Here is a 16,810-nt window from a genome sequence, read left to right on the forward strand (position 1 = left end):
ATAAGATTTATGCCTCAGGTTCCACAATATTTTGTGGAAGTCCCTAAAAGATTGTTTATCTACATTTATATCCAGCTACCTTGTGTTGAAATCTATACTGAAATTTGTACTAAGCACAAAGACTGATCACAACATAGCAGTCATTTCACAAAAGCAACTGAAGGTGGCTTCAGATGGACTTGACAGATTACAAGATGAACACACAACTGTCAAGTGTGACTGAACATATGGCTGCATAAATTAACAAAGTTTTGGATCACATAAGGACACAGTTATGTGTCCACAGTGAGAAAATATAGAATCTTTCCATTAGTGTATACGATTGATCCCAAACACAAAAGCCATAGGTTGTCCCCAGACAAGGAAGAAGAGGAAGTTACACGGCTAACAGAACATACATAATTCTGAGTTTCTTTCTTCTCTTCCACATTTTAACATTGCAAAGAGGAATATGTCACATTTTTTTGCATCAAAATACTGGAAAATTATATAAGTCTCTATACAGAGCAGCTGAATTCAGAATGAACAGTTTTTAAAAAGTTTCAGAGTAACAGCCGTGTTAGTTTTTAAAAGCCTTACATTTGAACACATTGGAGGAAGGAAACTAACTGGCTGAGTGATAAAATTAAGTAAATTGGCTGAAGGATATCACCCTCTACAGGCAGATACAAAAGAATGGTAGGCCTGATTGGTTGGTAGACTGGGATGCTAATTATTTACTCCTGGGGAAATTCTGCACCACAGCACGTGTACAGAATTCACATCTACCACAGATTTCTTTGCTTTCTCGCAGAAAAATGACTTTCTGACAAGGAAGCTGCAAGAGCAGTCACACACCACTCCCTAGCAGAGTAGATACATTGTGTCAGGCACCCGGAGCAGCTGGCAGAGAGAAATCACCACGGGGCTGGGCTAGTCCAGGCTGGGCAGGAGAGGACAGGACTGCCTCTTTCCCTGCAAGGAGTGTCTGGGGTTGTGTCAGACCCCAAGCCCCCAGAAACCGCCCCCCCAGCTGCAGGAAGCTCAGCATCCTCCTCTGCTTCCTGCCTCCATCACTCCTCAACTGTGGGGGAAGGGAGCTGCTCCCCCATCCACCCAAGCCCCATGCAGCTGGACCTCCCATATCCAGATACCTGCCAAGCCTCACCACGTACATCCAGAACCCCCCTAGCCCTCAATACCCAAACCCCACTCTGCACCTGGAAACTGCCTCCCCCCCCCCCCCGCAACGAGCCTCTGTGCATCCAGATCCCTCCACATCTAGACCCCCCTACTGAGCTGCCCGCACCCAGATTGTCCCACACAGAATCTTCTCACCCCACACCTGGATTCCTCCCCCACTGAACCCCTCCACACTTGGATCCTGCCTGGTTGAGGCTGCTTGCCCCACAGCTGGTGTGCCTGGCACAGAGGTGCAGGGCCCAGAGTGTTTCTGGGGCAAGTCCAGGCCTTGTGCTGTGTCAGGGTCAGGTGCAGCCTCACCATGGAGTCCGGGTCCCGGGGGTGGGGGAGCTTGCAAGGTGATCTCCCACCTTCAGCAAGCCAGTAGCCTGTGCTCTCCACTGCCATGCTGGAACCTCTGCATTTATTTACTGACAAATAAAACTTGCAGAATTTTAAAATATTGTGCGTAGAATTTTACATGTTTGGCACAGAATGCCCTCAAGAGTAAAGTTGTTTTATTTACAGAACTACAACCTTTTCATTTTGGACAATATGTATCTTGTGTGAGGAATGGATTATTACAACGTGAATGATGTAGTACAGGGGTAGGCAACCTATGGCACGCGTGCTGAATGCGGCATGTGAGCAGATTTTCAGTGGCACTCACACTGACCAGGTCCTGGCCAGAGTCCGGAGGACTCTGCATTTTAATTTAATTTTAAATGAAGCTTCTTAAACATTTAAAAAACTTTATTTATTTTACATACAACAATAGTTTAGTTATATATTATAGACTTATAGAAAGAGACCTTCCAAAAACGTTAAAATGTATTACTGGCACACGAAACCTTAAATTAGAGTGAATAAATGAAGACTCGGCACACCAATTCTGAAAGGTTGCCAACCCCTGATGTAGTATATGTCCAATGTTTAATTTAACAGGAAGAACATGGTCATCCCCCCCACCACCTATTCCCATTCTCCCCCACACCCTCACCCCCAGAAGAGTTTTTTTCAGATGCGGGAGAGGGTGAAGAATCCCAACAGCCAGGTATAGGATAGATACAGATTTTAAAATGAAACACTTCAACAACAACAAAACCAGCTACTGCTCTACACTTTCCCTAACGTTAATATTTTAAAGTTTGTAAGACGAAAATTTCTCTTCTGAACAGACTGTAAAGTCCACAGATCTTCATAAAGTGCATAAGTTATAGCAACTTAAAAAAAAAAAAAAAAAAAAAAAAAAATTTAGTAAGAAAAATCTGCATCTGTGTAGCAGCTTTCAGCACTACACAAACTAAAAGAGTGAGGTTACAGGTCCCCATAAAAAGGGATTTGCAACGCCAATCTTTGTAAATCTTATTACGTTAGCATTACCTGGCAGGGCACACAAGTCAGTAAATGGTAAAGTAGGGTTACATGTGTAACTCCAACTTTGCTCCTTTCGAAGGCCTGGTTTACATCTAAAAACTTAGGTCAACCTACACCACTCGGGCCTCTGGAAAATTTCATGTCCTGCTAGACAGTTAGGTCAACCTAACCCCCAGAGCAGATGCCGCTAGGTCAATGGTTCTTCCATCAACGCAGCTTCTGCCACTCCAGGAGAGGGGGGGTGATTTACTACAACAACGATCAACCCCTTCTGTCACTGTAGTAAGTGTCTACACTACAGCAGCATAGCTGCAGCTGTAGTACCTGTGGTGTAGACAAATCCTAGTCTCCAGATGATCATGTACTGTTCCTCAAGTACAAAACACATTTTTCTACAGCCTGACTAGGTAGCTAAGTTCCCCGTAAGCTGCGCAGCACGCTTCTTAGCACCACGCAAGTGCTCAGGAAACCCGCCCGGGGACCTGCCACAGCCAGGGGAGGGGCGTCCCTCCCCCGTCCCCAACTTAGCCCAGCCCCCAACCTGCCACGTTGCCTCCCCTACCCCCGCCCAACTCTGCCATGGCCGGGGAACCTGGACCAGCCGGTTTGCACCTACCCCAGCCCTAAGGATGTGACATAGGTCACAACTCTGTGCTGATTGGGCCACAGGTTGAGAACCACTGGTTTAAGCCAATCTCTATTAGGGACCTTAAAGGGGAGATTATCCTTATCTGCTCATGCAGAGTTCTTACACCTTCCTCTGAAGCCTCTGGTGTCAGGTGGCCACTATTAAAAATACGATACTTGACTGGATGAACATCAGATCTGACCTAGTATGGCATTTCCTAGGTACTACATATTTAGCAAAGGTTGTAAAAAGTTATGTGATCATTTAGTTAATGACTACCACAATGTATTCGGAGAGGAATAAAGATAAGGCTACTCATTGAACTTTTATCTTGTCATTGCCTGACTTGAATGCTTAGCCACACAACCCAAGTCCTCTTAGCATGTTTCAAATGAAATGTTCCCACACACCTTGATTAGGTTTGCAATAGGGAGTCCCTGCCCTGCATATCTTAGGAAGTATGTGGGAGTCCTTTTTCTCCTGCAAAGTTTCAGAGCTATGCAGCTTTTACTTTATAAGACGTTCAGCAAATAAGACAAGATCTTTGCCTCATTCACTGCACACTATCACTAGTTTTTTCCATTCCATAGCTAAGTCAGTCAACACCTGAATGCAGTGCTGCCTTCCTAACTGTACACGTTACAAGCTTAGCAATAATACACAATGCAAAACACACTGAACATATACAATTTTAAGCATATCACAACTTTCAAGTCAAAACTTAAGTATTCCACTGAAAATAAGACGCTACCCATGAGTGCTATCTCCATGCCAAATTTCAGGTTGGTCTCCCCAGCCATTTCAACAGTAGGGCTGTTCGAAAACAAGAACAAAACCTATCAAAATATTTTCAATGTCCATGCGCTCCAATTAGCGAACTGTTTTTGTTCAAACCCCAAAAGAAAATTCAATTTTAGTCAGAGACCCAGATTGGAAATGATCAGCCTGAAAGATGAAAACTATGGCATGTTATGAGTGACTGTAGACAGCACATTGGAATGGGGACACTAATTCTATCCTAACTGTAGCTTTGATATTACTAATACTTTTACTGTGCCACTCCTGCTATTGGCAAACCGCACTTAAAGTTTAACCACAAAAGCATTGTTAAGGCACCGCTATGATAAAATATATACATCCCATATATATTCAAATATTTTGTTGTGAAATTCAAAGATACCTAGGTATTTCTCTACTAGTGGATTAATAGTTATAATCTGCACCAACAACTCACATTTTAGTCAAGAATCTCTGAGAGGTTTATAAGCATAAAATAAGCCCAGGAAGGAAGGCAAACATTCTTCTGCCCATTTCACAGATAGGCAGACAAAAAAGTCATGGCCCAGATTTTCTCCTCAAAATATCAGCATCAACGCCAGCCACTGCATTTTCAATAGAGTCACTGCAGATCCACAACAACATAACCGAGGGCTGAACTGGACCAGACCCAGTAGCACCAAGCTAAAGGAATTTCAGCCTTAACCAAAAAAAAAAAAAACCAACCTGGGGATTTTTCCACCTCAAAATATAAACACGCTCTCAGCCTCCACAGAAGTGGATTCACAGACATCAGCTACAGACTGTGTACAGCACTAGAGAAGGGAAGGAACAACTTAAGGCAACAGTGACACGATCGCAGAGGTGGGTTGGTATTAAAGCTAGACTTTGCCAAGCACTGGTGGCCTGAGCAAGGATAACGTTTTACTGCACTTGCTCATGCCCAGGGCACGTTAGCACAGACCGCCCCTGCACAGGAACCGCCCCGACCCCACTCCCCGGTGCAGACCCCTCTAGGGCAAGAGGGGGAACGCGGACGAGGCTGCCTCTCTCCCACCCGGGAGCCAGGGCCTTGGACTGTTCGACGCCTGCCCCTCACCCCAGCGCAGCAAGGCCAACCGCCTCCCCCCGCCCCGGGCCCCATGCAGGGCTGCAGCCCCCGCCCGCCTCCAGCCACAGGCTAGGGCAACCCCCGGCCTACCCAAGCCACAAGCCGCCGCCGCCCCCCAGTCTCTAGCCCGCAGGCCAGCCCCACTCACCATGATCGCTCCAAGCCCGCGGCCAGCACCAGCACCAACACCAGCCCAGACAGCGTCTCTCTGTCATGTGACTCCACGGCCTCCTCGAAGCCCCGCCTCCCCCCAACAGCGACTCCTCTTCATTGGCCGACTCCAAGGAAGTCAAGCTGTCAAGGCTGATTGGTTCTAGTGAGCCACGATTGACGCTCAGGGTAGCCAATGAGTTTCAGGAATACTCCTTGCCAAGGTGGCGGCTCACGTCACGCCTGCTAGTAGCTCACGTCACGCAGTGAGGACAGGCGCGAGCGGGCGGAAGGGGCGGGGCTAGCTGTGGCGAGCGGCGCGCGGGGATGCGGCCTATGGAGGAGCCCGGAGTGATCCAGCGGCTGGCGCCCAAGCTGGGCATCGCTGCGCCCGGAGTGCTCAGGTAGCGGGCGGGGCGCCGGACACGCCCCCCCAGTGCCCGGCCGGGGTAGTCCCAGCACCTCGGAGGGGACCCGCCCCCGGGAGCCGCCTGGTGTCCTAGGCGGGAGTAGGGGCTCGGGGCCCATTTTCCAGGGGCCCGGATCCCGCCGCCCCCGGTCGTCTCCTGCCTGGGTGCGAGGGGTGGGTTAGCGCTGCGCCCCGGAGGTGGCGGGGTGGGGATGATGGGTGGCAGGATCCCTGTGTGACGGACGCACCTTGGGACCGACGGGAGCCGTGCGAGCATCTCTTCGCTGTTCAATAATAGCGGGGATGATCGCCCGGCGCGTTTACATTGTAATTAGGCGTGGCAGGATTCGATTTGTATTTATCGCTTCAGCACCTGGCCAGATCCATCCTGCCGGCCCAGCCGCCGATGCAGAGTGGGGCCCCCAAGCCTGGGTGGGGGGGCTGAGTTGCAGTGGCGCTGGAACATTTTTAATAGTGGGGGTGCTGAAAGCCAGCCCTCTTACCCCTGTCCACCCCCTCCCCACTCAGCCCCCAGCGCGAGGGGCCAGCAGCCGGGATCCTGGGGGTGCTGCAGCACCCACAGCACCCTCCACACCCCTAGTTCCCGTGCCTATGCTGATTTGTCCTGGGCCCCGCACCCGCCTAGGGATGGCCCTGGCTACTGTGATGATAAACACAATTTAGGATATGTCTACACTTAAACAGCCACAAAACCTCATCCATCCACTCATATAAGAGACCACTAGCCTCTGGCTGAGTGACTGAAGTCCTCAAATCATGTTACAGAGAACCCACCATTTACACTAGTTTAAACCTGCAAGTGACCCATGCCCCATGCTGCAGAGAAAGGCAAAAAAAAAAAAAAAACCCAGGGTCTCTGCCAATCTGACCCTGGGGGAAAATTCCTTCCTGACCCCACATGTGGTGATCAGTTAGACCCTGAGCATTTAGGCAAGACCCAGCTAGATACTGGTGGAAGAATGTTTGCTACCAAGTTTTAAAGAAAGTCATACTGATGGAAGTCACTGGCTAAGCACGTGGAATGGGAGTTTATTGAAGTTCTAAACCAACTTTTGAAGTCTCTGTTTTCTTCATTTCAGTTTATTGAACTAGTTCAGTTCAATGATGAGTTCATTGAAAGTTAAGAAACCAATTGGGAATTAGAAAAGCTTGTTTTCTTTTCCAATCTATGAATAAAAATAAGGTGGGAGGATCAGATCTTCTAGTTCTAAAATCTTGAAGGACATAATGACCGGAAACAATCAATTTAATTAATTAACTACAGATAATTCTTCCTTTGTTTAATAAATAAGTTTTCAATGCAAAACAGTTTTGATAAAAAAAAAAAAAGTCTGGTGTCCCGAACATTTAAGGTAGTTTTATTTAATAAAAACATTTAAAATGCTGGTTTTGTGAATATTTAATTGTTTTGAATTTCCATCCAAATAGAACTTGACACAAGCACAAGTAAAAATATATCACCTAGTAAATAAGAAATGCATCATTTTCTAACATAATAAATGTAAAAATTAAGAACCTGAATAAATGTAAATTAAATAAAAGTTAAGCTATATAATTGCTTAAATAAATGTGTATAGATATAGTGAATCCTCCTGGTTAGCAAAAAGAAGTACCAAATTTAACGTAAAGGCTGTATTTAGTTGCAAATCAACATGTTTTAATGGTTACCAACCCATGAGAATCAACTTTCTTTAGGAAAATAACTAAAGTACAAATACAAATATGATTTAAAAATTTGTGATTTAAATCAATCCATTGTGGTAAGGCTCCGTGTGAGGGCAGGAAGGAGTATGCTTGTGGCAAGCCTGTTGCAGTATTGAGACCACATCAGTTAAAACACTTGCAAGCAGATCTGTGCTAGGATTCCTGCCATTGCTAAGCCTCACCTATAATAGCAATAGCAATGGCGGGACACCTTGATGCAGAAAAGCACAGAGAAGGCCCTTGGCCTAAATGATTCTTCCCATTATCCACTTTAACTCTGCTGCCTTTTTAAAATCTCTCATAGGGATGACTAGTCCCTTATCACTGGCCTACTAATTCGCACCTTAAATTAAATTTAATTTGAAATGAGATAGTTCATGCATAGACTGGCCCTGAAATAACTAGAGGTGTGAATTATAACAGATTTAGTTACTTCTAGACTAGTCTGTTCCACCCCCTTGCCTGAAACGAAAGGTTGTCTTCCTTAGATTACGCCAGCTGGTAGAGTTAGAATAAAGATGAGTTTTTACTATAAGCTTAATTATCACGAGGGTGCTCAGTGTTCTGCATGTGTGTAATGGTTATTATAGTTAAATCAAAATAAATATATATGTGCATTCCCTGTAACATTTGAACATCACTAAGACCTATAACTAAATCCAATCTCTTAACTTCTCTCCAGTGCCTAATCCAGGGAAAGGGGAAATTACTTTTAACACTGTTCAAAATTACTTTGAATTCCTTTTAACTAATATTTGACTGACATTTCGGTAGGCTACAACACGCTACAGTGCATACACAATTATGCAAACCAGCCTGCCAGTGCTTCCAGACACATTTCACTGATCTCCCATTTATCTTAATCTTCTTTTATCTTGATTTAAAGCAGCCAGTCCTGGGTATGTGTGTTTGAATTCTTGCAGATGTAAATGCCACCAATCTGTAACCTCAGTGATATTAACGAATGGCATTTTGTGCGTGTGCTCACGTGGGGATATTTTACAGAAAAGCAGAAGAATATCTGCGACTGTCCCAGGTGAAGTGCACAGGCTTATTGGCTCAGATGACAGCAACAAGTAATGCGGTGATGTGCCTGGACCTAGCAGCTGGCTATATGCAACACCCAGTGGACAAAGTAGGATACAATACGTGACATGGTTCTTTGTTCTTCCTAATGCTTACCAACTCCAATAAAATTTGTACTGTGTTTAGTGTATATGATGAGGCAGCAAGGAAAGACTAGTAAATTCCCATTTCCTCACATTATGGACCAGACTGCAATTGGGTCCTTCTGACAATCCAGTGCTATTCCAGTTTTCATCAGAGGTTAACAATGGAGAATTGGAGACTAGAGTCTCCATTACATTCTGGTGTGAATTGACTTCTACCCCTGACTGAGGGTTCCTGAAGGGTGGTAAACAGTAAGCCCGGGTGCCCCTTTATTGTGAGAAGTGATGCAAGGGGGCTCTTAAAGCTACCAAAAGGAAGCAATGGCTTTATGTATGTCCCTCTGCCTCCTGCAAGCCTGTGGATGCCTGTTTGCAGGACTGCCAGGCAAGACAATTGTCCCCACCATCACCCCCCCCCCCAAAAAAAAGAGACAGAAGACATAGCTGATTGTCTATATAATCTTTTGTAAATTCCTCCTCCATACATGGGAGAGGTTTCCATTGCCTAGATTCCCATGAGTAGCACTGACCCTTCATACAAATGATCCTGGTGTCTTAGCTCTCTACAAGGCAGTTAAAAGGGCCAAATCATTTTCCAAACTGCAGCACCAGTATAACTATGTGAAGGTAACTGCATTGAAACATGTGTTGTTCCTTTGCCATTGTGTATTTTTTCCTCTTCATGAGGAAGCCTCACGTGTGTAACAGATCTAACCAAACAGTGAGCAAACAACAACAAAACTATTCAAAACAAAAATAGAAGATGGATTGATTAACCTATTCTATTTAGATGGTTAAGTTCCAGAAGGGAAATTCTGCTCACACATGAGGTTTTGTTTTGTTTTTCAAAGAGCTACTTAGTTAAACTCTCCGGTTTGAACAAGAGGACTTACCAGAGCTGTATGAAGTCTTTCGAGTGTTTGCTAGGTTTGAACTCCAATCTGGGAATCCGAGATTTGGCTGTACAGTTCTGCTGCACCGAGGCAGTGAACACCGCTTCAAAAATATTACAAAGGTAGGGCACATAAACTTTTATGGCCATCATTTTATTATCCATTTCTATTAAGAAATGGAAATGCTTTCTTTGTTTTTAAATAAGACTGCTCTTTAAGTATGAAAAGTCTGATTTTTAAGAGATACTGAGCACCTGCAGCTCCCATTGACTTCAGGGAATGTTGAGTGGTCAGCACCTCTGAAAATTAGACCACTTATTTAGGAACTCATGTTTGAAAAATGTAGACCATTTGGGAATAGACTGCAGGACTCCTGACTCCCAGTCCAATTTCCTATCCACAGCCCCACACTTCCTCTCATTTAACCCTACCTGTAGCCCTTTCTCAGTCAACCTTGCAGTTCCAGGAGATATATACAAATATGAAAGAAACCACATGTCTAGAGAAATGTATCCATTCCAACATGAATCCTACATTTTCTTGATAAAAATTGTTGAATAAGAAAACTTCACAAAGTTGAGAGTCCTGTCACATAAAACCCTCTCCTCTGTGTAATATCCGCTTTAACAAAAGCAATTTTTAGCTGGAAATTATAAAAAACAACAGCAACAAATGGAAGAAAGGAGAAGCCAGTAATAATGGCTATCAATCAGAAGATAGAACTGTAGAAAATTGGTCAAGGAAGCAAAGGGACATAAGGAGACATCTATGGCCAGCAGACTTAAAGGCCATAAGAAGGGGAGGTTTTCAAGTGGGAACAAAAAGAATTCTGACAGTGGGATTAGTTCATTGCTAAATGGAAATGGTAGAATTATCAATAATAATGCAGAAAAGGCAGAAGCGTTCAATAAATATTTGGTCTGTATTTGGGGGGGAAACAGATGATGTAGTCATATCTTCTTCTTACCATATGCGCAACATGCCAACGTTTAACATCTTCCTAAAATACTAGTGGAATAGAAAGTTTTATCATATGGTATGACAAAGGGAGCATGGATCAGTGTCCATGTTGCACTCCCCATCAGTACCCGGCCCGGGCCAGGGAAGCTAATGATTCGACTAGCAGACCAAGTTCGTGGCCACTGATGGTGGCATGTGACAAGGATTCATGACCAAATTTGGTCCACTGATTGGACCACACACCATTTTGTTTAAAAAAAACCCGAGAACAATGCATAATTAACATGTCACACTTTAAATGGATTAAAAGCTGGCTAACTGATAGGTTTCAAAATGTAATTGTAAAAAGGGAAACATCATTGAGTAGGTTTGTTTTTAGTGGGTCCCACAGGGATCTGTTCTTCACTCTATGCTATTTAACATTTTTATTAGTGGCCTGGAAGAAAACAAAATCATCACTGATAAAGTATGCAGATGAGATGACACAAACCACTGACATAGCACAATCCAGAGGCTGGAAGTTGAAGCTAAACAAATTTAGTCTGGAAACAAGGCATAATTTTTTAACTGAGATAATTAACTATCTACACAATTTACCAAGGGTCATAGCAACTTTTAAATCAGATTGGATGTTTTCCTAAAAGATCTGCTCTAGGAATTATTTTGGGGAAGTTTTAGGGGCTGCGTAACAGGAGATCAGACTAGATGATCATACTGATCCCTTTGGGCCTTAGAAGTTATGAATCCTGGGCTGCAAAGAACAGTCTTCACTTATGTAGCTGACACTCTTCATGGCTGCATCATATTTAAAGATTAAGGCTATTGAAACTTACCTATAGATGTTTCCTTGTATAAACAGTACACCTGTCAGTCTGACAACTATAGATTGAAATAATGGTCTGTTGGCTGTTTCATAATACTCAGAGAATGTCTCTGTGCTGAGGGCTCACAAAGCCTTCTGCCATGCTTAAACCCTATATCAAGGGGTTATTGGGGGATTAAATGGTTAAAAGAGCTATGGCAGACCCTCTGCACTGGGATGAATTGAATTCAAAGTGGCTTATCACATTTTTTAGAGATAATTTATAGATGTTAAGTACTAGGTTCCATTGAGTGTTGTGAGTAGGTAGAATAGAGACTGTGCTGACTCCACCTTGTCCCCTCTGCCTGATTTCTTGATCTAAAATAAATATCACACCTCTAGCCCCCACCCCCTATCTCAGGATGTGCTGCCATCCCTTTCCCATCTTTGCCTCTTTCTTCTGTTCTCAGGCAGGAGTAGAAAATGCTTGTGCCTGGCTGAGACAAAGAACCAAGCAATCTTGTACCAGGTCTTTGTTCAACTCCGAAGTAATCAACTTCACAAGCTTTGTTTAGAAGCAAACTGGCTGTGTAATAAACAATGTTGCTCTCTTTTAGGTATGAATCCAGTCTCTCTGAAATGCAGCAGATGGATCTTGATTTATCAAAACCCTTGTTCACAACAGCTGCGTTGTTCACAGCCTGCAGGTATGCTCTTCATACAATTACATGCTGGGTGAGATTCTCCATTATTCTAACTGAGAGAGCACAAAATCACATTATTGGATTTCCCCCCAACTCAGGCATGCGGTACATGATAATGAAAGATTTCACAAGTGTTACAGTGCAAACAGCTGCTCCAGGCTCCAGAATGCCTTAATATCCTAAAGTACCGTTAGGTGGTTAAATGTATCTTGTAGCACTACTCTCAGAACCCCAGATAGTCTTGACAGCCTGCTGAGGCTAATGTCTTCCTTGCAGTGAAGTATTCAGCCTAGAACTAGATTGTGTTTTGCCTTGGAGAAAGAAAACATTAAATCAAACACGTAGTCTAGTAGCTCAAAGGCAAATCACATGATTTTATAAATATTGCCACTGGTACTTAAAGTATTATGGATGGATGATTCTACAGTGTGAGAGTCATCTGAAGATCATCTGTTGGGTGTGTTTGACCTTCCATCAAACCTTTCTCCCAAACCAACATAAGAATCTTACTAGTTAATATCTTGCATTTGGTGGGAAGATTGTTTCTGTTTGCCAAGATGTACTAGAGTGTATTTGAGTTGGTCATATAGCAGACAAAGATGTCTGTGGAATGTGCAGTGGTAATGAGATGATGTCTTGCATTCAAATTGGGAGCCATTGCAGAAAGGCTAAAGACTGACAAGCTCCAAATAGTCATCTGTTTCTCTGCCTCCCCCACCCCGCAGGCAATCTTGCCTTTGAGACATGGAGCCCTCTAAAGAGAGAATTGCAACAGCCTGCAAGTTAGTGTCCAGCAGACAATGACTCAGGAAAACCCACATGGACTTTTACTGTACATGAATCTTCCCCCAAGCTAAGAGTTATACATGTTAGAAATCTTATGAACCAGTCTGGCTTTAGGGGTGCTGTACAGTTCATCAGATGAGCTTTAAAAACGAGCACCTGTCTACTGGGGTGAAAGTCCCATTTGGCTCATTGCAGGAGTAGGATTGTTTACTGTCCTGGCCAAATTACAATTTGTAGAACTACTTTCTTTCTATTTAAATTTCCCCTTGTGATTTCAACAAGGTGTGAAATTTTTCACTTCCTGTTCCAAATTGTTACATGCTGTTAGGATTAATTGATCATTACAGCTTCCCTGTAAGGCAGATGGGTATGGCTCATCATCCTTTTTACAGACGGAGAAACTGAGGCAGGAAGGAAGTCTCTTGAGCAAGGTCACAAAGTGAGTCAGTAGCCTAGTTGGATTTGAATTCTGGAATTCCAGGCCCCAGCCTTCTGCTTATTCTCCAAGGCAGCGCTGCCTATAAATGCATTGATCGACCTGAGTTATGTATGTTTGAATGTTGCTTCCTTCAGAAAATAAACTAACTTCCTATTTTAGGTGCTTGAAACTAAAAGTGGATAAGAAGAAAATGGTGGATATCTCTGGGGTGAAGAAGGCAATATTCGATCGGCTCTGCAGCCAGCTGGAGACAATTGGCCAGCAGATCAGCAGTAAGTGTTCAGCACTTGCAGTCTCATGCTCTGGAACGCAGGTGATGTAGCCATGCTGTTGGGTCCCACAGAGCAACATCCTTCTCTCTCTGCACCCTTTCTGAGGGTGATCTCCTTTGCTCCTCTAATTTCAACTGTTTTGTGCCAGCCTGTCTGTCCACTCCTAATTTGTCTCCTTCAGTCCACTTTCTGATCACTGCCTGTCTCGTTCCTCAGGGATGTCATGTCAGTCTGTCATCTAACTCACATAACACAGGAACTGTCTCTGACTCCTCCCTTGTGCTTGCCTCACACATGGGAGCAATACAAAACTTACGGCTCTTCGTCTGCAATATGTCAAGTTCTGGCCTTTTCTTTACCGCCAAACAGCTAAAACCCTCTTCTAGGGTCCTGCCCTTCTTCTGCCTTTAGTAGTGCAGCTGCCACCTCTGACTGACTCTCCTGTAGCCCCACTCCATTTCGTACAATGCAGCTGCCAAGATCATCTTCCATACGTGTCACGGAGCCCCTGTTAGAATCTCTCTGTCTCGTCCTTCTCCAGTCACCAAGTCAATGTCCTCACCTTCCTTGTACAACTCTGCCCCATCACGATTTGTGCACTTTTTCCTCGTACTCCACCATTGGCACCCTCAGCCCCCATCCCCTGTCATTGCATCTCCTACCATAATGCTCATCATGCAGAGAATGTCCCACCTGAACTTATCCATAAAGCCATTGCTCTCTCCTCCTTGAAAACCCCTTCAAGGCCCACATCTGTTGCTGCTCCTACAAGAAATTAGCCCATTGCTGAAACGGGGATTGTTGCTGCTATCTTCAGCTGGGAAGTTTGCCAGGGAAGACACTGTTCTTGTGTGTGTGGCTTGCACCCAGCACATTGCAGGTGCTACTGTAGTAGAAATACATTAATTGGGGTGCTGGAGAAATGAGAAGCAAGAGAGAGTCCTGCCAGAGATATCAGCAAAGTAGAGGGAAGTGTGTGGGGGGGTCCTAAGTAAGGCATGAATGTGAATCATTAGGTGCCCTAGTACCCCAATGACTATCCAAAATTAAATAAATAAAAGCAGCTTTCTCTTCTTTAAAAGGAGACTGTGCTTCACTGACTCCTCAGCCAACCCAAAGCCAGAAGACCTTGCTTGAATGCATTGAAAAGGAAGAGAGTAAGTTGTCTCTTAATTGTGAAATTAAGCTTTGATCTTCTGCTGTTGCCTAATAATGCTTTAGCTAGATAACTTTGTTATAGTTCAGTATGTCTTGAGGCTGTTCTCAACAACCCACTCCCTTCCATATGGCCAGATGTTGGAAACGCTGAGAGTCTAGTGAGGTGGGGCATGACCCCTCTGCAGCAATGGAGGGGGGGACACGGACCACAGGCGCCAGCTTTCTCCGGGTCCCAGGGGTGCTCAACACTCAGCTCCACCCCAGGCCCCACCTCCACCCATCCTCTTCCCCTAAGCGCGCCCCACCTCTTCCCACCCCCACTCCACCCCATGCCCGCCCTCACCTCACCCCTTCTTCCAAGCCCCCACTCCAGCTGTTCCCACCCAGTTCTGCCCCTTCCCCGCTCCTCCCACTCCGTGCCCCCTGCACACTGTGAAACAGCTGATTGCGGCGGGCGGGAGGGGGAGGTTTGGGGGGGGGTCAATCCACAGGGTCGCCAGCTGATGGGAGGCGCTGGCTGCTGGTGGGTGCTAAGCACCTATTAATTTTTTTTTCCGTGGGTGCTCCAACCCTGGAGTACCCATGGAGTCAGCACCTATGGTGTGGACAGATTCCATTACTGGGGAGGCGGAGGGGGGCACAAGAGGAAAAGTTTGGGCATCGCTGGCCTAGGGGAAGCATCATTACGTTTTTGTGGAGCAAGTCTAGTGGAACTAGGGTAGCCTTTTCCGCTCAAACAAGAAGATAAATAAGTGAAGAGCATAGTGTTAAACAAAACTATAGCTTGATTTATTATTTTCTTTTAAATATTTGATGGTAGTCTTTGTGTGAAATAGACTGGTATGTGTACATTCCAGGGGTCTGAGACTCAGTATTAGGCACTCTTTAGGCAAAATATTATAAGTGATAGAGAGCGTTTCCTGAAAGTTTTGTCCTCCCCTTCCCCCTCCCCCCCCCCCCCCCCCGGTAGATCATGAATATGAAGTTGAGACCCCTCGCAAGCGGCAGAAAAGTGAAACCGAAGCAAAACAAGATTATGAAGAATGGAAAAAGAGAATCCTGGAAAATGCTGCTAAGGCAAAAGGGGCCAATGTCTGACTTCAGTCTCTGGAGTGCCACCAAGCAATGTCACTACCTCTGGTTTGTAATTTTAAATCCCCCTTCACACTAGTGCAACTTGGTAGCATGTGAATTTATGCATGGTAACCAGCCATTCTTATTTATTTGACTGGCAAGATTTTAAATTGTTAAAGCCTCTCATTTTACTAAGTAGGACCAGCATTATGGTGACACACTATTACTACGCAGTTGGCCCAAGTTTGAAAGTTGACCCTGTGATGCCTTCCCCTCGGACCAGTGCAGACCTCAGCTCTAGGACATGGAGTAGCCTTGCTACTTTTAAGCAACAAACAGGCCAAATAATGGTGCAGTATTAAGTAACCTCTGAAAAGGTTGCACACTCTTGTGTTCTGAACTGAAGCATCAGTCATGGTTACTAAGGTCCATCCATGAGGAAACCACTTGAGTCATCGGCGAAACAAAACTGAGGAATTCAGACTTAAAACTTTTTTATGGCCATAATATCTGATTAAATAAATTTTCTACTGTGTATGTGGGACCTAAATCTTTTTAGAGAGCAATAAAGATTCTTTTTCCTACATCTGGATCTTTAGTTTAAGAATTTGCATATGGTCCTAGGGTTGCTTCGGTGACCTCTTATCACTTTTATTGTATAAATACCATCAGGCTCAAAATCTAAATGGATTTAAAGAAACTTTCTGTACTTACTTAAAATGTTTATTTACGTCCAGTAATAAGGTCTACAGATCTGTGATAAGAGGTACATCAGTCTGCTTGCAGCTTGGGAACAGAATCAAATCTGCCAGTCAGTGGCAGCAGGAGAATACCCCATCCTCTGACCTTGCCTCCACTTGAGACTACTTCCACAGCCAGCATAATTCATTTTTTTCCTCCTACGTTAGATTAATTATACTTTGATGAGAAAGCACAAGTTTATCCTATGGCAGAACCTGGGGTTAACTTCTAACAGAATAAACCTGAATCTTTGGATGTCACTTTCCATCTCTGCTCTGGGTGATCTGTTTGTCTCCAGGGTGAGCTGGATCTGACTGGACTCTGTTTCTCAAAGAAAGGACTCTTTCAGGTAAGCCAGAACATTTCCTATTCATTGGGCTAAAATAGAGTGGGATTTTCACAACTGTGTGCCTCCACTGTTGGAAACAAGATCATTATCTATTTATATTGAAAATGAGGTTTATGAAAAAGTTG

General features: G+C 44.4%; 2 protein-coding genes across 2 annotated transcripts in view; one reads left to right on the plus strand and one right to left on the minus strand.

Moving 5' to 3' along the window:
* The window catches only part of VPS35 (VPS35 retromer complex component), a 39,351-nt gene extending 34,059 nt beyond the window's left edge, over positions 1-5,292 (minus strand). The window contains exon 1 of the mRNA XM_054048806.1: positions 5,203-5,292. Within this exon, the coding sequence (XP_053904781.1) occupies positions 5,203-5,205 (3 nt within the window). The 5' untranslated portion in view covers positions 5,206-5,292. The remainder of the gene's footprint in view (positions 1-5,202) is intronic.
* A 214-nt stretch (positions 5,293-5,506) lies between these two features.
* Positions 5,507-16,596, plus strand: ORC6 (origin recognition complex subunit 6). The gene is given in 8 exon segments (XM_054049171.1): positions 5,507-5,608; positions 8,344-8,473; positions 9,359-9,522; positions 11,780-11,869; positions 13,251-13,363; positions 14,446-14,520; positions 15,492-15,613; positions 15,616-16,596. Coding segments are annotated over 8 exon segments (825 nt in total). The 5' UTR covers positions 5,507-5,531; the 3' UTR covers positions 15,670-16,596.
* Positions 16,597-16,810: the final 214 nt, after the last annotated feature.

This window comes from Malaclemys terrapin, chromosome 14 (genome assembly GCF_027887155.1).
Source record: "Malaclemys terrapin pileata isolate rMalTer1 chromosome 14, rMalTer1.hap1, whole genome shotgun sequence".
Lineage (NCBI taxonomy): Eukaryota > Metazoa > Chordata > Testudines > Emydidae > Malaclemys > Malaclemys terrapin.